Below are 21,929 nucleotides of genomic sequence, written 5' to 3'. Positions count from 1 at the left end.
TGCGTGCGAACAGAAGCCCACACGCGAGGACGCACCCTGCAGCTCCCATTGTCAGGTGACGTGGGGCGTGACTGCACATTTCGTTTCTCATCGCTGGAATCTGACACCGTCTTAAGGTGACTCAGAGATCACCGGGACTGCGCCCGGCCTGGCGCAAGCGCCGTGGTCATGCAGGACAGAGCCCGGAGTGCAGAACAGAGTCCGGAGTGCAGAACAGAGAACGGAGTGCAACGTACAGCGACGCAACGTCCGATCGGCGAACACGAAGGAGACGTCACGGCGGTGATACAACTCCGCTGGCTCGCGGCGCGGGTATCTGTGCTTGACCGCCTGAATGTGAAATTGAAAGTCCGTTGTCTCTGCGTCTACATCAACAGCCGTACGAAAGAAGATGAAGAAGAAGTGGCACGCACCTGATGTACTTCAAGTCCACGGTGTAGTTGAGTGTACTATTCAGGTCATTTATCACCTAGAAAACCAAATCACAAACTCATTAAAAAAAACACACACACAATCTAAAAGCATTTCTCGTTTTGATACAAGCTGACAATCCTAATCCATTGAGTGAGCCTCTGCCCTTGCCAGGCGATTTGAGTGCACACATGCATTTATATAGACGTGCATAGAGACTTAACACAGAACATCATACCAGCGAATGTCAAAGAGAGAGAGAGAGAAACGAGATCGTAGAGTCCAGCAAAATATAACGGCATGCATATGAAACAATAAACATAATTCTGCTCGTTAATTCAACAAATGATATTGCTGAGTACAAGCTAGCAACACAGAGCACCGGTTATCTAAGTCGTAAAAGAAAAAGAGTTAAACGCGTTTCTTTAACCAAGCGAGATAATTATTAATATAGCTTGGGGGACGAGGACGGAGTAGAGATTATGGGGAGGGAATTCCACAGTGGAGAAGTGAGAATGAAGATGCAGAAAAAGAAGCAATGTGACCTGTGGTGAGTGAGTGGGTGAGGGTGAGTGAGTGGGTGAGTGAGTGGGTGAGTGAGTGGGTGGTTGAGTGGGTGAGTGAGTGGGTGAGTGAGTCGGTGGTTGAGTGGGTGAGTGAGTGGGTGTGTGAGTGGGTGAGTGTGTTGTCGTGAACTGTGGTGAGTGCGTGGGTGAGTGAGTGGGTGAGTGAGTGGGTGGTTGAGTGGGTGGGTGAGTGAGTGGGTGAGTGAGTGGGTGGTTGAGTGGGTGAGTGAGTGAGTGGGTGAGTGAGTGGGTGGGTGAGTGAGTGGGTGAGTGAGTGGGTGTGTGAGTGGGTGGTTGAGTGGGTGAGTGAGTGAGTGTGTGAGTGGGTGGTTGAGTGGGTGAGTGTGTTGTCGTGAACTGTGGTGAGTGCGTGGGTGAGTGGGCGAGGGTGAGTGAGTGGGTGGTTGAGTGAGTGAATTAGTGGGTGGTTGAGTGGGTGAGTGTGTTGTCGTGACCTGTGGTGAGTGCATCGGTGAGTGTACGAGTTAGTGAGTGGGTGAGTGAGTGAGTGGGTGAGTGAGTGAGTGAGTGGGTGAGTGAGTGAGTGGGTGAGTGGGTGAGTGAGTGAGTGGGTGAGTGAGTTAGTGAGTGGGTGAGTGAGTGGGTAAGTGAGTGGGTGAGTGAGTGGGTGAGTGAGTGAGCGAGTTAGTGAGTGAGTGGGTGTGTGAGTGAGCGAGTTATTGAGTGAGTGGGTGTGTGAGTGAGCGAGTTAGTGAGTGAGTGGGTGAGTGAGTGGGTGAGTGAGTGGGTGAGTGGGTGAGTGAGTGGGTGAGTGAGTGAGCGAGTTAGTGAGTGGGTGTGTGAGTGAGCGAGTTAGTGAGTGAGTGAGTGGGTGAGTGAGCGAGTTAGTGAGTGAGTGGGTGAGTGAGTGGGTGAGTTAGTGAGTGAGTGGGTGAGTTAGTGAGTGAGTGGGTGAGTGAGTGGGTGAGTGAGTGAGTGGGTGAGTGAGTGAGTGGGTGAGTGAGTGGGTTAGTATTTTACTGTGACCTGCAGTGTGGGGGTGGTTGAACCCCATGTTGTGGATGAGACAAAACATTCAGTGTCTGGTAGAGACACGGCTGGAGGAATCAACCCGTGAAGTTCACGGGAACGGTAACCATGGTAGCAGTGGTAGGTAACGGTAACCATGGTAGCAGTGATAGGGAATGGTAACCATGGTAGCAGTGACAGGGAATGGTAACCATGGTAGCAGTGTTAAGGGACATGGTAGCAGTGACAGGGAATGGTAACCATGGCAGCAGTGACAGGGAATGGTAACCATGGCAGCAGCGGCAGGAAACGGTTACCATGGTAGCAGTGATAGCAGCGAACTCACCCACGAGGTCACCTCGGTTTTGACCGTTTCCTCACTCAGTTGACTGTTGTTGGTCAAAAACGCCATCATCACGTTCGAGTTGAAGAGCTCTTTACGTGATGGGGGCGAATAGGAGGAGAGAGAGGGGGGGGGGGGGGAGATCGGGAAACCATGAGAGAGAGAAAAAAAAACACAGTTTCCAGGCTCTCCGTTCATGGAAAAGCAAAGTCTGTCCGTCCGTCCATCCATGTGTCCCTCCGTTTGTCCCTCCATCTGTCCGGCCCTGGTACGGCGCTGCTGATTGCTGGGTTGGAATCCGGGCCTACAGCCGCAAGTAACTAAACAGGGCCCTCAAGCGCAGCGACCTGGCGGTCTCGGCCTGGTCACCAATGACCGGGCCGAGACCACCATCGTGTAAAAAAGAAAAGTGGATCTGCACTTAATTTGGTGAAATACCAGCCCTGGGAATAGAGAACATTGCACTATCGCCGTCACGTGACGGACATCGCTCTCAGTCGTGGCAGGGAGGCTGGGAAATCGCTGCCCCCCCCCCCCCGCCGCCGCCACCACCCCCCTAACTCCGTGAACCAAGGGGGGTCACTGGAAGGCATCTCGGCGGTAGCTGGGCGACACCCGCCTCCGCTGGCCACTCGCGAAGGCGACGGGCAACGCCGCTCGCCGCGCGAGGCCCTCGTGCGCTGTCGGGGAAATCCACGCGAGGAGCACAGCGAGCGTTCGCTGTGTGCCACTCTCTCTCGCTGTCTCTCGCTGTCTCTCTAACATCATCGTCGCACTGGCCGCGCCCTTTGAACCTCGAGCGGGGCACCGGCTCGAGCCGACCAAATCTAACCCCTGGCGCAAAGGTCTCCAGCGTCGCTGCTGCCCCCCCCCCCCGCCTCGCCCCCCCCCCGCCCCCCCTGGGATCCAGGAGCTAAGCCCGCCGCGAGCACCGCACATCTAAGCCGTCGCATTCTTCTTGCCGAGGGGCGCGGCGAAATTAACCGACGCGTCTGTCGCTTTACACCGAGTTGAGCCGGGGGAAAGCGCCGGCCGCGGACCGGTTCGCCCGCCCAACCCGGCCCGGCCCGGCCCGGCCCGGCCCGGCTGTCCTGCGAGGCACCGGGACGTCAAGGATTTCCGCACGAGACGAGTGCGGGCACGAACGGGTCGGCTGTCCGATTAGCTCGTTCGGCTCCGCCACCCTCCGATTAGCTCGGTGCGGCGCGAAAGAAGTTCAACGCATTACACCACACACACACACACCGTGCACGCACACACGCACGCACCGTGCACACACCCACACACGCACCATGCACACACCACGTACCACGCACACACACACGCACCCTCACAAACGCACGCGCACCCACGCACACATGCACCACGCACGCACGCACGCACACGCGCATGCACACACGCACCCATAGGCACACACGCACCCACACACGCACGCACGCACGCGAGCGTTCGTCTCACCGAAGAGTTCGACGCAGTCGCCGAGGTCGGGGTCCTGCCACACGGCATCCGTGGTGTAGTACGGCCGGTGGCTGTGGGGTCGGAGCAAAAACGGGAGGGGGGGGGGGGCACAAAACGTGTGAAGGCGCAGCGCCGTGACCGCTCAATCGCGCCCGCCGCCACTACAGCAAGGCTCCGGAGGGGTCATTTGGGCGACTCCTCCAGGTTGGTCAGAGGCGTGTCGGAATAGGTGGACGTAACCCACCGCACTTTTCCCCACGGCTCGCGACATGCCGACCTCTGTGGTATTTACATTTCCTAACTTCGTGCGTAGGGCACACTGAGATCCCCGGATGAACTGTGCCTCATAAATGTAAAATGATGAGTGTTGTCATTATTAGTATCGACTCACTGCTGGTGTACCCGTTGATGCTGCTGAGTGGGCAGAGGCAGGAGGGGAGGGGGCTTGGATTTAAGAAACTTGCCCCATTATTTCACCGACCATTTAACCGCCCGCCACCCAGTGCGGTACATATGCGCGTGGTTTCAACAGTGAATTTTCTCTAGATGTGGACATATCAGAAACGAAAGTAGAAATTATTTTTCATTTCTTGATTTGAAGCTTTCGTGACTGCAGGAATTCATTACTCTTTGGTTCTTTCGGTGAAGTCACGTGGGTAGGAAAGTAAAAAAATAGATCGCGACGTTTCAATCGCAACAACAAGCAATCGTTTTGAGGTGAGAGAGAGAAGCATGCCATGGTGACGAGACATTGTATAGATCTGAGAGGGGGGAGGAAGGGGAGGCCGTAACGGGCGAGAGGGTGGGGGGGGGGGTGAAATTCAAAGAGGGCTGAGGTGAGAAAGAGAAAAAAGGAAAAAGAAGCTGAGACATTTATTTCACCAGGTAAGGCCGACTAAGAGCTATTAGCCGTTTTCCAGTAGCGACCTGGCCACAAATGATAGCTAAAAAAAGTGGCTCATCACGTGAAAATGTCTATCAACCAAATACTCTAAACGTGCGTTTCTAAATGTGGAGGGAAAACCCGGAGGACCCGGAGAAGAATCCACCCCAACCTCGGGGAAAGAGAGACACACCGCAAACTCTAAATATACAGCAGCAGGCGTCAGGGTCAGGATCGAACCCACGACCTTCCTGCATACCAGGCGAGGTAGTTAACATCTCCGAGCCACCGTGGCGCACCTCGGTACCGAGCGAGATAATCGGCAATGGAAAACAACGCTGCACCGCATTGCTTGCGGCGAAATCACCCGGAATGCGTCTGATCTCATCCGAGCCTGGGAGCTAAAGCTTGGGTTGCGTCTGGAGAGTACTGGGACGAGAGGCTGCCCTGCGAAGGCCAAGGAGATGGCAGCTGAGCAATGGATCCTTGAATTCATCTGTGCGGAGATCGCAGTGTTAGTCCCCCACGTATTTCGTGAGATTTCTCCAGGTCCTCCGGTTTCCTCGCACGAGCCAAGGACTCATTAAATGTAATTGGCCAACAATGTCCAATGCAGGACCCTCCTTTAAAAAAAGTTCCTTGACATTCAGTGAAACGGCTGAATTAATACCATTAACAATGTTATCGATGGATTTACTCCTACGGAGAGACTTGCCCCCCACGCCGCCAGCCGTAGGAATGTGGAATTTCCACCCCGGCTCAGATCTGTAAACGGGAGAATAGCGCCGATGCCTCAGTGCTCATTCGAGCAGGAGCTCATGTTCGACTTCACAACTGGCAGATGCTATTCTCGCGAATTGCTGACATTTTCACGCCCGTTGAAGATGGCAGCAGTGTTATCGCTCGACGAAATCGAACAATTTGGGCCTCATTCGTGCGCCGGTTTGTCACCGTCGATTTTTCGAGCGGCAGGCACGAGTGGGGGAATCTGCTTCATCGCGTGCGATTGTAAACAAAACGCCACGGGCTGGACGAGACTTTGCAAAGATGTCTCTCTACCCTCCCCGCCACGTGTTTTCACCGCGAAAAAAAAATGAAATGTTTATAGCCGTTGAAAAAAAATAATACGCGATCCCAGTGTTAAGATTCGCTCGCCCGGCCATGTTATTTATACATTTTACAGTTCCTCGCTCCCGACGCCAGCGTTGCGTGAGCCATCTGCGTGTTCGGACAGATACGGTGTTGCTCACTGTGGATAATCATTTTATCGACGGTAATCTCTCCACACTTTTAAGGCAAATACGCGTGGTGGGGGGAAGGGGGAGGGGGGCCGCGGTCGACGGGCGTTTTGACAGCGCGGTGGGGAGAAGAGAGGGCGCGCGAGAAATGCGAGGAGCGGCCCCGACGTTTATTTAATCTCGCGTGTCCGGCTGACAGGATACGGTTCACGTTGGAGCGCGCCCGCTGACGGAAGCGTATTTCATTTCAATTTCATCGGGATCCGCAGAGTGCCCGTCGGCTATGCAATGCATAACAGGACGTCGCCTCCCCCACCACGCCCACCCCCCCCGCCCCCCTACCTCAACCCCCCCGCCCACCCACCACTTATCACCCCCCTTAAAAACGTGGGCTTTGGTTCCCGCACAGGATAGTTTCTTCGTAAATATTTTTCGGGAACCGATTTCAGCGGTTGTTGGCGCGGCCCCCGCGGTCGAATTGGTCGTCTTCGCGGCGGCAACAGCGAGGCCGCGTTTCCCTTCTTGCTAAGATCGGCGGAGGAAAAACAGGATGACGAAATTAAGAGAGCTCCCATTTGCGACGTTAAGATGAAACCAACGAAAAAAAGTCCCGTCGGTTCATTCTCCAAAATCATCACCGACTTTTTTTTCTTTCGATTTAAAGCTTTCGTGACTGCAGGGATTCATCTTCTTGGTTCTTTCGGTAAAGTCGCCACGTAGAAGGGAAACAATAAAATAATAAAAATAAAACATAATAAAAAATGATTTTTATTTTTATGATTTTATTTCCATTCTACGCGACTTTACCGAAAGAACCAAGGAGATGACATCACCGACTTGTGAACGTGCGGGGGGGGGGGGGGGGAGCAGGCTTTTGCGACAACTCATTCATAAACGTGCTTTGAGGTTACGTTGCTGCTTGTAAATGTCCACGTGATAAGCCACTTTTGTTGAGCGGCCATCATTTGTCCTAGCCAGGTCGCTTCGGAATAATAAGTTAAGTTCCTCGGTGGGCTTTGCCTGGTAGGATGGGGATGATTTCGTGTTGTATTTGTACGTGTTTGGGTGATCTTTACCTTTCTTGTCTTTTGCACTACCATACCTGTCAACCCCTTATCACTGCCCCATACCAGATTACAGACCAAATTCAGACCTTATTGGTCACCCCGTGCCCTCATAAATCTCAACGTTCATCCTACAAAGTCCCATCACAAGGGAGAAACACAAACAAATAGACAAAAATAAACAAAAAAATTGCCCGTATTGAAACGGCTGTACGCCGTATGGACCTGAAAACTCCCTGTACGAGAATACGGGGTAAACCGTATGGGTTGACATCTATGCACTCCTATCACGTTTTTGTATTGTATATTGTTGTAACGTTCTTATCTCGTGCCCCGACTGGACATCTGTGAAAAAGAGCTTCATAGGCTCATCGGATTCCCCCAGCATAAATAATATTCCGATTCTCATTCCGTATTGTTGTTGTGATTATTTTTGTCGTGAGAATCGGACGGCAAATTTAAAATCCGCCAAGCTCGTGAATCGCACGCGCGGAGAGTCCCACACGGCGGGTTCAGAGGGAGAGCGATGCTGACTTCCTGGCATGGCGACGCAGGGGATCGCCACTGACAGAGAGAGAGAGAGAGAAAGAGAAGAACTTTCTCGTTATCTCGACGAAAATGCCACACGAACAAACAAAAACGAACTCGACCGATAGACTCGTCCAGGGCGATCGGTGCCGGGCACGAAAACCCCGTAAAACCGGCGCTCACCAGGCCCGCGTGGCGTTTTGTCCGGGGTTCTGCCGGCACGGCACGGACGCGTTGAGCGACTGCGGCGTCTGCGGCCAGGCGTACGACCCCTTCTTGTCGCTCAGCGTCGTCTCGTTGGGGCACGAAGCTGCACAACAGGCAGAAGATCCCACGGCGTAGCCTTCAACGGACTGTCGGGGCGAAGCGCCGTTAGCGAGCAGCACCTACGAAGGCCGGCATGGCACACGAGGGGGCGCGTGTGGCCAGCACCACGCCCGGCCGCCTTTTGTCTCTCCCTAGTGGCGATGTTCACCCGTAGCACCAGGTCGACGCCTGAGGTTGATAATAAAGGTTTTTTGGGTTAGATCGCGTTATTTATAAATGTGTCGTAACCCTCCACCACCCGACACGGCCAATCAGCAAAAAAAAAAGTGTCACGTTGACAAAAGAGAAATAATTCACTACTTTAGCCCACCGGTGTGTTGAAGAGTGAATCCACAACATTTACAGTTTGAGTACGACGTTTCGCTGGTAAATACATCCAGCATCATCGGGCAATTCGCCAGAATGGTAAAGCCCTCGCTTGTTCCCGGTTTTATATAGAGCAGCTTGAGGTTGAGTCGGCCCGAGGGGATGCCCAGGACCGGTTCAGATGCTCGTCATCCGATGATGGCTGCGAGCGGGAGTCGAACTCACCGACTGACGTTAGCCAAGGCCGGCGTTGTATGACAAAATAAAAAATAAAAAAGGTACGTGGGTAATTAAGTTATTTTGCCAGGAGTTAGCTCAAAAGATTTCCCTGCAATGGCCGTGGGTAGCCCTGGCAGTGAATGTACCTGTCACGACGTTGCAGTTGCTGACATTGGGCTCTGCCCACCGAGCCACCATCTCGTACGGTTCCCGATAGCTGTCCAACAGGGTCAACAAGAGAGCGAGAGAGAGACGGAATTAACTAAACATGCAGCAGCCACGTAACACTCGTTCATCCATACTCAACAACGCACGCTGCAGATCCCACGGCACAGTTGTTTCCAAGTGTCGTGTTACCCAGTGCGCGACGTGAGCCGGGAATGTGAACGATTTAATAATCACCGGGACCCATATCCTTACGGGAGAGAGGTCCTCGCCCATAAACATCTGGCATGACAAGTAAGAAGAGGTTTTTGCCCTTTCTGGCAACAGAACAGCAGGTGCTAAGATGTTCAAACACCAAACAGAAAGCTTTTGCATGGCATCAAGTTACTGCGTTAACCACACACAGTACTTGCGGTGAACATGCAAACAAACTCTGATGATAAATATATAGCATTGTCTTTGAAATTGATTGGCCCTACAGCAGAGACAGACTTCTTAATGGCGAAGTCTCTCACCAGTAATCAGACCAGGGAGCGCCAAAAGGCGAACATCTGGCAGTTCACCAGCAATGATTCAAGCGAGCCCGACTCCGCTGACGAGACACTGGATGTCGAAAGCAGTCCCGGCGGATTTTTCTATTTTTCTCGCGCCCAATCGACGTTGCTGGAATTCTGCACTCCCAGAAGGGACGTTTGGGGCAAGGCCTTGCGCGAAATATGTCCGTGTGTTCTCGCCCGAGCTACTTCGAGTCATCGCTGGCTCTGCCCCACAGGACTTGATCTACTCTTGTCACTCGGAGTTAAGAAGCTGAACGAGGGATAGACAAAACGTGTCTCAGAGCACGTGCAAAAGTAGCATGAAGATGATGACGACGACGACAATGGATGATTTGCAAAACGTAATCATGAATCCAGCCGGCCGGTGGGCCTTAGCTCCAGCGAGCAATCAGAGCCAAGTGATCGTTGAGCCATGAAAAATAACCGGAATCAGAACATGAAGTTATACCTGGCCACAAATAATAGCTCAACGAAGTGGCTTATCATCAAGGTGGAACATTTATAGCAGCCAACTACCGTCAATTCCAAATGTGGAGGGAAAAACCGGAGGACCCGGAGAAAAATCCACACGACCACGGGGTGAGAGAGAGAGAGAGAGAAAACAAGCAAACTCCAAATATAGAGCAGCAGGCGTCAGGGTCGGGATCGAACCCACGACCTCCTGCATACAAGGCGAGGGAGTTAACATCCCGCCACCAAATCTCTGGGACCTTGGATTCAGCCGTTGTCTGTCGACCCAATGGGTTGCACTCATCTCCCGGATTAAATAAAGGACGCAAAAATCAACGCTCATCAGCCGCGTTCGTTCCGCTGCTGGATGAAGGGCACCGTTCCCTTTGGCAACGACTCGTCGCACCCGGTGGATACCGCGCGGACCGCGTACCATCGCATCGTGGCGTTACTCTCGGGGTTCTGCATGCACGGTACGGATGCCAACTGGCCAGCTTGCGTCGGCGGCCACTTGTACTCTCCTCTGTCCGTGATGACCGCTGAGGTCCACCTACAGAACACTGCAAAGACAAACCGTGTAGCCTTAGTAGACTGTTGGGTCAAGTGTTGGAAGCGAGCACCCATGATTGCCGGCATGGCACACGAGGGGGTGGGTGGCCAGCACCACGCCCGGCCGTCTTTGTCTCCCCAGTGGCGACGTTTACACACCGCACCAGGTACTGACTTTAGGCTGAGTCGATCTAGGAGAGGCACAGGACCAGTTAGGATATTTGTCAGCACCGTTGGCCACGAGCGGTAATCGGAATTCGAACTCAGGCCACTGGGTTTGTAGCGCAGGCGCATGGATGCGTGAGCGAGCACGCGCACACACACGTGAGTGAGTGAGAAAATGCACACACGCGTGATCGAGCAAATTCACACACGCGTGATCGAGCAAATTCACACACGCGTGAGCGAGCAAATTGACACACGCGTGAGCGAGCAAATTCACACACGCGTGAGCGAGCAAATTCACACACGCGTGAGCGAGCAAATGCACACACGCGTGAGTGAGTGAGCGAGCAAATGCACACACGCGTGAGTGAGAGAGCGAGCAAATGCACACACGCGTGAGTGAGAGAGCGAGCAAATGCACACACACGTGAGTGGGAAAGCGCGTATAGACGTGCTCACGTATAGAGTGGCGTTCAGATAAACACGACACGGATGAACGCAAGCCGGGTAGGCTTTGCGCGCACTGACACCTGATCCCCACCCCCCCAACTCCCCCCCACCCCCCCCCAACTCCCACACGCACCCCCCACCCCCCCCCCCCCCGTTTCCAGAGGAAACTTTTTTACCAAACTATTTTTCCAAGTTGGTTTGATAACAAAGGGCAGTGCTGTTTAACCCTCGCCAACGTTTCCACTGCACGGCAGAGAGGGACAAAGGTGCAGCCCTGCAACTGCTTGCTCGCGACACCGCAGGTTGATAGGTCTCACAGCGGACGGGAGCTCTAGACAACCGTCCCCAGACGGGATTTTGGGTTTTGCCTTCCACGCCGGAAAGACGTCTTGTCGGTGGGAGTACCTACACTTGCACCGATGAACCCGTTTACATCGCTGAGTGGGATTTATGAAGTGGGGGGAAGGGGGGGGGGGGTGACGGAGGGGGCAGTCTGTGCACCATGCCCACCACGACGCGCCGGCTCGGACCGCGACCACGACTCGAACTCTCACCCTGAATGTCCTCGCAGGCGCTGACGTCCGCATCCAGCCACTGGGCGCTGAGGGCAAACGGCGTCAGCTCGCTGTTGCAAACATCAACAAGAAACAACAACAACACGATCAAAATCGGCTTGGGGGAGGCCTTCATCCAGCAATGGATTGTGTATGCATGTTGAACTTATTTTACATCGTCTGTCGCCAACCGTGCAGATCGGAGGTGTGGGGGAAGGACAACAAACTAAACACGAAAAGCAGTTGCAAGGAATTGAGCTTTCGATTGCGTTTTCAAGTGCAGAGCTCCCGTGACTTCCAAATATCGGACGGAAGAACGTTCCAGACGGCCGCAAGAAGCACATCTGAAAGCATGCGGCGCGGTGACCATTTTTGTTCGATGGCCACCCAAAAAGCCGCTGCTGCAAGGGATGATGATGATGCTGATTAATTTTGACCATGGCTGATGATGCTGATGACTTAACAAACTGGGAGAAGCGTCCCCAATGAGCATGAAGACATCGTGGAAGGCGCCACGGTGGCTAGGAGATGTTAACTACCTCGCCTGGTATATAGGAGGTCGTGGGTTCGATCCCGACCCTGACGCCTGCTGTATTTTGGAGTTTCCATGTCTCTCTCCCCGTGGTCGCGTGGATTTGTCTCCTGGGTACCCCAGTTTTTTCCCCCCTCCATACTTAGAATCAATATCACGCGTTCAGAGCATTTGGCTAATATATTTTTTTCCACGTGAAGATAAGCCACTGAGTTGAGCTCGTCATTTTGTGATAGCCAGGTCGCTTCTGGGAAAAGAGCTCTACGGTGAAGCTCAGCGGGCCTGTCCCGGTAAAAATAGTTTATGGGGGTTTCCTTTTGCTTTTATATTACCAAAACGGGAGCCCGATACAGCACACAAGCGGGTGTTGTAATTCACGGACGATAGTCCCCCGAAGCGACTGAACTGTATGGAGGAGGCCGGAGGTAAAAGGTGGTGGGGGGAGGGGAGGGGGGGTGCCCTTCACTGCCCCAACCAAGTGAGGACGCAAAGTCGGGGAGAAAGTGGACGGTCGTATAGGGACGGAGGTCACGGAGGGAGGGGGAAGTATAACCAACCAAGTGAGGGAAACCTGGTGTAGTAGGGTGGGTGGAGGGGGAAGAGGGGGGGGGGGGATACTCTTTGGTTCTTTCGGTAAAGCCACGTAGGTAGAAATACAATCAAATAAAACAAAATCACGACGTTTCGATCGCAACACAAGCAACCTTCATCAGGTGGTTGTTCCACCTGATGAACATTGCTCGTGTTGCGATCAAAGAGTATGGATTCCTGCAGTCACGAAATCTTCAAATCAAGAGGGGGGGGGGATAGTTTAGTTCTTGAGATGGGGGGGGGGGGGGGGGTGGCCGTATTGTCGCTGACCAGGTGCGCGTGGCCGTCCGGTTGGGGTTCTGAGCGCAGGGCACGGAGGCGTTGAACGGCGACCGCGTCTGCGGCCAGCTGTAGACGCCTTTGTCGCGTGTTGCGTTCACCTCTTCCCGGCAGACGGCTGCTCGAGGAACACGCGCGCGGACACAGACAGACACACACAAGCAAAGATAAAGATCACCCGTATAGCCTTAACAGATTGTTGGGGCAAGTGCTGTTGGCGAGCACCTATGAAGGCCGGCACGGCACGCGAGGGGGTGGGTGGCCAACATCACGGCTGGCCGCCTTTGTCTCCCCAGTGGCGTTGTTTACACGTCACACCAGGTACTCATTTCAGGCTGAGTCGACTTTGGGGAGGCCCAGGACCGGTTCGAATAATCGTCACTGTTGTTGGCTGTGAGCGGGAATAGAACCCTGGGTCGCCAGGCTCATAGCGCAGCGTGCTAACCGCTACACTACCACTCCCCACACAGACACACACAGACAGAAACACACACACACAGACACACACACACACACAGACACACACAGACACACACGCAGACACACAGACACACACAGACACACACACACAGACACACACAGACACACAGACACACACACAGACACACAAACACACACACAGACACACACAGACAAACACACACATAGACAGACAGACACGCACGTGCGTCAAAACGTACACAGGGATACAATAAAAGACAAAGATCCCCCTACCCGGATAGCCTAAACAGATTGTTGGGCGAAGTGCTGCTGGCGAGCAGCACCTATGAAGGCTGCTCGCAAACAGGTTTTCGAGGGGGTGATAGGGGGGGGGCAGTCTGTGCACCGTGCCCGCTTAGACGCGCCGGCTCGGACCGCGACTCAAACTCTTACCCTGAATGTTCTCGCAGGCGCTGACGTCCGGATCCAGCCAATGGGCGCTGGCTGCAAACGGCTCCCGTTCGCTGTCGCAAACATCAACAACAAACAACATCAAAATCGGCTTCCGGGAGGCCTTCATCCAGCAGTGGATTAAGTACGTATGTATGTTGAACTTCTTTTTCACCTGTCTTAGCCAACCGTGCTAATCGGAGGTGCGGGGGAAGGGCAACAAACTGAACACAAAAAGCAGTTCTAAAGAAACGCGTTTTTAAATTTTAGATTTAAAAGTTGCATGACTCCATGTGCTTCCTAATATGAGCGTTCCAGACGGCCACAGAATCGCATCTGAAAGCGCGTGATGCGGTGACCGTCTTTGTTCGATGGCCAGCCAAAAGCCGCTGCTGCGAGGGACGGTGACGACGATGCTGATTAATTTTGACCATGGCTGATGATGCTGTTGAATTCACAAACTGGGAGCGCATCTCCAGTGAGTTTGGAGGCATCGTGGAGGAGGGCGCCATGGTGGCGAGATGTTAACTACCTCGCCTGGTATGCAGGAGACCGTGGGTTCAATCCCAACCCTGACGCCTGCACATTTGGAGTTTGCGTGTCTCTCTCCCACCATGGTCGCATGGATTTGACTGCGGGTCCTCCGGTTTTCTTCCCTTCCACATTTAAAATCAACATCACGTGTGTCAAGTATTCGGCTGCTATACATTTCCACGTGATGATAGTTTAGTTCTTTATATCGGGCTGTAGCGTCGCTGACCAGGTGCGCGTGGCCGTCCGGTTGGGGTTCTGAGCGCAGGGCACGGAGGCGCTGAACGGCGACCGCGTCCGGGGCCAGCTGTAGACGCCTTTGCTGCGCGTCGCGTTCACCTCGTCCTGGCAGACGGCTGCTCGAGGAGCACACGCACGGACACAGACACAGACAAAGATAAAGACAAAGGTCCCCCGTGTAGCCTTAACATACCTGTAGGGGCAAGTGCTGTTAGCGAGCACCTACGAAGGCCGGAACGGTACACGAGGGGGGTGGGTGGCCAGCACCACGCCCCGAACCACCGTTGTCTCCCCAGTAGCGGTGATTTTACACACCGCACCAGTCAACTTAGAGGAGGGCCAGGACCAGTGCACATAATCGCTGTCACTTGTGTTAGCCGTGAGCTGGAATCAAACTCGGGTCACCGGGTTCGTAGTGCAGCGCGCTAACCGCGACACAGCCGACACACAGAGACACACGCGTGCAGCGCTGAAAATTATCTGGCATGCGACGGGGTGGAGAGCGGTGGGTGGAGTGGTCGGATGGGTGATTTTTTTCACTTTTCTTGCACTTTGTACTCCTATGTTTTTTTGTGTTGTTTGTTTTACAGCTATTTGGATCGCTCCTGCAGTATAAATATTCTGATTCTGAAACGTGTGACCTCTTGCGGGAGACAGAGAGATAGCTAGAGAGAGTGAGAGCTAGACTTTTAAACCACTTTCATTGCTGCCAGCAGCAACGGCATTGGAGCCGATATCGATACGAAACAATGTCACCAGCAACAAATAACCGAACACAATAAAGAAAAACCACGCGCTGCGGCACGTGGCACTACACGCGCCACGCGCGACACAAAGAAACGTCACGTGATGGTGGTCGCCGCGCACGCCACGCCCGACGACCGAGCACGCGGGACGGTGACGAGGGTGCCATTCACGCCCGTACAGAGGGGCTGTTCCCGACCCCAGCGTTCGAAGAAGACGAGCGCTAGAGACAGAGTTAGAGAGAGAGATAGAGAGTTAAAGAGAGAGCTAGAGAGAGCGAGAGAGAGAGAGTTAGAGAGAGATAGCTAGAGAGATAGCTAGAGAGAGAGTTAAAGAGAGAGTTAAAGAGAGAGCGAGAGAGAGTTAAAGAGAGAGCTAGAGAGAGAGTTAAAGAGAGAGAGACTTAGAGAGAGAGAGACAACTCTCAGCGTGCTCCCCCGTACCGAGATCAGCGACGGAGGAGAGGACGAGACGAACGCTCAGCTCCGGCTGGGCGACGTAGCTGGTGCCGGCCTCACTTGTACCCACGTCCCCCACCGAGATGCTGCTGCTGTTGCTGCTGCTGTTGTTGCTGCTGTTGCTGCTGCTGCTGTTGCTGCTGTTGCTGTTGCTGCTGTTGCTGCTGCTGTTGCTGCTGCTGCTGTTCTGGCTGTCGTCGGGGCCATCCGTGCGGGTGGTGTTGGAGCTCTCAGTCTGGTTGATTGCCGAGCTGCTGTTGCTGCTGTCATTCGAGCGGTTGTCCGGGTTGTTGGTGCTGCTGGCACTCGTGGATGTGCTGTTGTTTTGGTTGCTGCTGCTGCTACTGCTATTGTTTCCACCACCGTTACTGTTGTTGTTGTCGCTGTTTTTGTTGTTGTTGTTGCCGTTGTTGTTGCCGTTGTTGTTGTTGTTGTTGTCGCTGTTTCCGTTTGATCGCTTCCTCCGGTTGCTGTTGTAGCTCCCCGTCTGGTTGACGTCTGAGACCTGCGCGCTGCTGCTGCTGCTGTTGTTGTTGTTGTTTGTGACGCCGCTCGCGTTGTTGATGGAGCGGCTGGTGTTGAGGCTCCGGATGATCTCGCTCAGCGTGGTGGCAGAGTCACAGGCCACGCCGTCTAGAGCGCCCACAGCCGTCAGCTGCGCCGTCCCCGCAAAGCTGCGTGTGGGGACATCGTCGCAAAGGGAGACATCGGTTTCTTATTTTTTCTTTAAATCAAAAGTTTTCTCCCGTCCTGTTATGCCGGTTCAGCTATCAAAAAACAACAACACACACGCCCTGCCACCTCTATTTGCGTGTGGCATTTTAAAACGGTGTCATCATTAACAAGTGGAACCGTACAATGTAATCGAATTAAAAATGTCACTCGTTCGTGTGTAATGCGATGACGAGATGATGATGATGATGACGCCATATTTAATGCGTTAATCCATTTAATCCCGTGAGGTCAACTACATAAAAAAATAAGATTGCCATCCGCTAATGTTTGGGACCATTGCACAAAATGATGATGCAGGAATGACGTTTGTATGGTTGAGACGAGGGAGAAGGTGATAGATAGAGGCACAGTCCCTGCATTTTCTCTCTCACGCCACTGCTGCCAGTAGGGCCTGCACTAGGGGGCGTTCTGGATAACCCCTCTGGACAGTGTTATTGGCCTTTGCCATGCTGGTCAGACGTCCAACATTGAAGAGATGAGAGTACCCACACTTTACCACCACCACCACCACACGCAAATCTGCCCATCGACCGTGGCGTACTGAATGGTAGAGAGGTGGTCGGAGATTTAAGAAAAAATTTGGCCATTGTTTTTTTTTAACTGCTGCGCCTGGAGATGAAACCGCGCGGCCTCTGGATTGCAAGTCCAGTGAGCCATCACCTTAAGGCAACATCCGGCCAATGATATGACCGATCATTAAAAAGAATGTGACGAGATCACGATTAATGATGCCATATTTTCTGAGCTATTCCATTTAATTGCAACTCAACAGATTCGTGAATAACAACTGTGTGTGTGTGTATGTGTGGCGATAGTGTAGCGGTTAGCGCGCTGCGCTATGAACCCGGCGACACGGGTTAGATTCCCGCTCACGACTAACACCAGTGACGATTATCTGAACCGGGCCTCCCCTAGGTCGACTCAGCCTCAAATGAGTACCTGGTGTGGTGTGTAAACATCGCCACTAGGAAGACAAAGGCGGTCGGGCGTGGTGATGGCCACCCACCCCCTCGTGTACCGTTCCGGCCTTCATAGGTGCTCGCTAACAGCACTTGCCCCTACAGTCTGTTAAGGCTATATGGGGGATCTTTATCTTTGTGTGGCCTTTAAGGAAAAATATAATAGGTGACGTTTCGGGCAATGACCCTTCGGAATGCATAAAAAGATTAACAAATGTTTTGCAATTCACTGTGACAATTGAGGACGTGAAAAAAAACGACGATTGTTGTATGGCAGAGGATGACAACGCTGATGTGAACTCGTGTTTTGCGTCCGTTAATATGCACAGACTTAATGGCATCAAATAAAGTTGTGAAAAACCCAATAACAACGAGGCCAGGTCTGACCCTTGATTGAACAGCTGAAGCATATTACCTTGGTGAATTGCCGTATTGTTTGTGGTGGGGACATTGGAATAACTTCAACCGCAAATCAGACGAAACAGATGTATAACGCCAGTCGCTCATGAATCCGCCAAAAGCTCAAAAAATGTAACCGATATATTCTCAATATTTTGAAAGAAGCCATGCATGTCAGCGCTTTCATTTCAGTTCACATGTATATATATATTGCGTTTAAGGTAATATAAAACAAATGTCTTTTTTTATATATAGAGTGGCCACGTGGTTCAAAAATTCACAAGGGCACTCAAGCTGGCAGCGAATGACATTGTGAGTCTGAACCGTGGGATTCAGCCACCCGTGATTAAACCAGCGCCTCCTGTCTAATGGATGTAGTGGTCTCACTTCCGCACACCGAATGACTGCACTAAGAAATCCATCACGGTGGTAAAATTATAAATACATTTCTTCCTAAATGTGGCCACGTTCCAGCACTTAAGAATTAATCATTTGTACTTCCCATGTGATCAAAGCACTGAACCCTCGTGTGGATAAAGTGACTTAGATTATATTATTTCGCCGCTATACATTTCCACATCATAAGCCGCTTATTTTTTTGCTAGATTTTGTGGCCAGGTCGTTTCTGAAAAATAATTTAAGTCCTCAGTGGGCTTTAGCTGGTAACATAAACATAGCTCCGTTTCATTTAATATTCTTTTAAGAGTGATTTGTTTACCTTTCCTATACGTTGCACACCTATCGTTTTTTTAGTATTGCTTGTTGTTACGTTCTGACGCCGTGCCCCTACTGAACATCTGTGACAAAAACTTTATAGCTCATCGGATTCCTGTCGTATAAATACTTATTTTGATTCTCAATTGGACCTTTTTTGCCAGTATCAAAGTATGAAAAACATATTCTCATTCTGATTCTGACTTAAAGTAAGTAAGAACATTTGATATTGCGCACACTCTTATGAGTCCAGTCCATCAGGGCTCTCAGAAGTAGTTATGTGACATCTCCTTCCAAGGGTCGTTTTCTCTAACACGGATGGGGAGGGAGGGGGGGGGGGTGTCTCGCCAGTCTACGACAAAAGTTCCGAATTATCGCTTCGTCTTGACACGACACCGATGGCACAAGGTTGGCAAGAACGCAACACAAACAAACACACACACACACAAAAAGTTACATCCCACTGATACGTTTTCAGGAAGGAACCTGACCATCTTCAGGAACCTGACCATCTTCAGGAACCTGACCATCTTCAGGAACCTGACCATTCTCAGGAGCCTGACCATTCTCAGGAGCCCGACCATTTTCAGGAACCTGACCATCTTCAGGAACCTGACCATTCTCAGGAACCCGACCATCTTCAGGAACCTGACCATCTTCAGGAACCTGACCATTCTCAGGAGCCCGACCATTTTCAGGAACCTGCCCATTCTCAGGAGCCCGACCATCTTCAGGAACCTGACCATTCTCAGGAGCCCGACCATTTTCAGGAACCTGCCCATTCTCAGGAGCCCAACCGTCCCAACTACCGAATAAAATGTCCTCGCACCAAAAAAACGCTCAAAATCACAAAGGCTGTTTAATTTCGGAACCCGCCGTGCTTGAGAGAGAGCTAGAGCGCAAATCACGTGCATATCCTGCGCTCGCAATGCGTGGCTCGGAATGAACCTGACGCTCAAAGGAAACAATGTCAACACGAAACACGGCACGCATGTGAACACCTGCTGACCGAATGAACGGACGTCTTTGTGTGAGACTACTCGCCCACAGAGCCGGATTAAGTTTGATGATGGGTGGGGAAGTTGGGAGGGGAGGGGGGCTGTTATAGTTTGGAGGTGGAGGTGGGGGGAGGTGGGTCCCTCTGTATATTCAACTATTTCACTGTTCTACCACGATCGCTCCGTGGGCATTCATTCGCCGTTGATTGCTGCGTGAAGTTCCGTGCTTTAAATGCATCGCGATATGCGACCCGTGCAGACGAAATCGCGGTCAAAACGAACAAAACGTATTCACAATCTGCACGTGACCGGCAGTAGTAACACGCGCAGTGACGCTATGGGTAATCACAGCTTTACCCCGTAGGATGGATCACCGTGCTGCACATATTCCATTTCGTTCATTACAACGCTGTATTAAATTTTGATTTAAAGCTTTCGTGACTGCAGTAATTCATATTCTTAGTTTTTTCGGTAAAGTCACGTTGAAGAGAAACAACAAAATAATAAAATATATATAAAACAATAAATGCGCCGTTTAAAAATAAATTTATGCAAACCAACACACCTGAAGATGACCGTTTGAGTTATGGTCGAAAGGTCGTGAGAATTTTTTATTGTTTATATATATTTTATTATTTTGTTGTTTCTCTTCAACGTGACTTTACCGAAAAAACTAAGAATATAACGCTGTATTAAGTTAAGTTTTATTGTGGTGGGCGGTGGTGAGGGGGTGGACTTCAAAATCCAAGCCTCAGCACCCCCCCCTCCCCCTTCCCGGGGGTCTGCACCCCCTTAAAGCCTCCCTCGTGATAATGCGGCTGTGGGCACGCAGAACGAATTCTGGAGATCAAGCCGCGCCTGTGTGATGGTGCGCGCCTCACCTGAGTGACGCAATTCCCCCGCCTTGAGTGACACCTCGCGATCCCTGCGCCTGGACGCACGCGGACGCACGCGGACGCACGTGTGTCACACGTTGGACAATAAACACCACGTGGAATTTATGTTTTTTTTTTATCTCCCCTTCCACTTGCTTCGACCGCAGGAGGATCGCAACAACACAACAATGTCACGGGTTGCCCCGGCACGGTGCCTTTAAGCGGCTGTCACTGTCGCGCCCGTGTGTGAGAGTGCCCCTTAGCAGTCGGTGAAGGCTATACGGGGGATCTTTGTCTTTGTCTTGTGTTAGTGTGTGTGTGGGGGGGGGGGGGAGCGGTGGTGTAGCGGTTAGCGCTACGCTGCGCTACGAAACCCGGCGGCCCGAGTTCGATTCCCGCTCACGGCCAACAACGGTGACGATTATGTGAACCGGTGCTGGGTCTCTTCTAGGTCGACTCAGCCTCAAATGAGTACCTGGTGCGGTGTGTAGTAAACATCAGCGCTAGGGAGACAAACGCGGCCGGGCGTGTTGCTGGCCACCCACCCCATCGCGTGCCGTGCCGGCCTTCATAGGAGCACTTGCCCCCAACAACTTTGTTAATGCTATACGGGGTATCTTTGTCTTTGTGCGCGTACATACAATTAGTCAATCGTGTGGTGGGGTGAAGTGTGGATACTCGGACATCTTCCAGGGTGCCTGACCAACGCCGCAGAGTGGCCCAACGTATCGCTCGTTCAAGTGGAACTCTGTCCGCGAGTAGTGGCGTTGAGAGAGTCACTTGCACGGCCGGACTTTGCCATGTTTGCTCCCCTCTCTCTCACTCGAATAATCCGTAAGGCATCTGCGACTAAAGCCTCGCATTCCAGAGCGCGCCGAGGTAAGCCCGAAGCAACGTTCACTCACCTCTTCCACGTCCTCTGCGTCCAACCTCACAAAGCTATGACAAAGGAAAGAGGTGGAGGGGACGGGGGTGTGGGGGGGGGAGAGATGGTGGCAGGGAAGACGATGCGGGCAGTGAGAACCAACATCAGTTCGGCTCTTCGGGAACAATCAGCGCTTGCATCGTGGAGTTTCCTAAAAGAAGAAGAATTGAACAAAAAACTCCCGGCGCTTGTGGAGCGAAACGTCGGGCGTCGCGCCGATGGACGCGCGGCAGAACCCGGAGAGCTGCACGGCGAGAACCCACGGGGTCGCTGAGGTTCAGCATCATCATCATCACGTGCTCGCTAGATTCCCGCTTCCCGCACCTCCGATTAGCACGAATTGGCTACGTACGGCGCGAGAAGAAGCTCAACATCATACAAAGACAAAAGGTCCCCCGTATAGCGTTAACAGGCCAATGGGGCAAGTGCTGTTAGCGAGCACCTATGAAGGCCGCAACGGCACACGAGGTGGTTGGTGGCCAGCACCACGCCCGACCGCCTTTGTCTCCCCAGTGGCGATGTTTACTCAACCGCACCGGGTACTCATTTGATGCGAAGTCGACCTAGGGGAGGCCCAGGACCGGTTCAGATAATAATCCGTCACCGGTGTTGGCCGTGAGCGGGAATCGACCACGGGTCGCCAGGGTTCGTAGCGCAGCGTAGCGCTAACCGCTCCACCACCGCTCCCCCCCCCCCCGCACGCACGCGCTCACGCGCATCTCGTGAGCTGGCAAGCCGCGGAGACGCAACTCCCCTCCGGGGGTGGGGGGGGGGGGTGGAGGTCTGAGACCCCACGACCTCCATCCTGCCCAAAGGTGCGAAAGACATCGTCCCAACTCGAGAGGAGGGGGCCGAGTCAAGGTGCCGAGTAACGGGG

General features: G+C 52.7%; 1 protein-coding gene across 1 annotated transcript in view; it reads right to left on the bottom strand.

Annotated features, from left to right (window-relative positions):
• Window positions 1–21,929, bottom strand: part of LOC116952899 (uncharacterized) — an 88,871-nt gene that overhangs the window by 29,150 nt on the left and 37,792 nt on the right. Inside the window, exons 7-19 of the mRNA XM_032972588.2 lie at window positions 21,033–21,066; window positions 20,134–20,183; window positions 15,433–16,121; window positions 14,235–14,361; window positions 13,478–13,548; window positions 12,596–12,722; window positions 11,203–11,273; window positions 9,918–10,044; window positions 8,459–8,529; window positions 7,644–7,770; window positions 3,748–3,818; window positions 2,293–2,381; window positions 414–469 (exon numbers count right to left, since the gene is read on the bottom strand). Of these exons, the coding sequence (XP_032828479.2) occupies window positions 414–469; window positions 2,293–2,381; window positions 3,748–3,818; window positions 7,644–7,770; window positions 8,459–8,529; window positions 9,918–10,044; window positions 11,203–11,273; window positions 12,596–12,722; window positions 13,478–13,548; window positions 14,235–14,361; window positions 15,433–16,121; window positions 20,134–20,183; window positions 21,033–21,066 (1,710 nt within the window). The remainder of the gene's footprint in view (window positions 1–413; window positions 470–2,292; window positions 2,382–3,747; window positions 3,819–7,643; window positions 7,771–8,458; window positions 8,530–9,917; window positions 10,045–11,202; window positions 11,274–12,595; window positions 12,723–13,477; window positions 13,549–14,234; window positions 14,362–15,432; window positions 16,122–20,133; window positions 20,184–21,032; window positions 21,067–21,929) is intronic.

Source organism: Petromyzon marinus, chromosome 49, assembly GCF_048934315.1.
Source record: "Petromyzon marinus isolate PM22_M1 ecotype Great Lakes invasive population chromosome 49, UKy_Petmar_22M1.pri1.0, whole genome shotgun sequence".
NCBI lineage: Eukaryota > Metazoa > Chordata > Hyperoartia > Petromyzontiformes > Petromyzontidae > Petromyzon > Petromyzon marinus.
The sequence above is the reverse complement of the archived record's forward strand: the minus strand, read 5'-3'. Positions and strand labels throughout refer to the sequence as shown.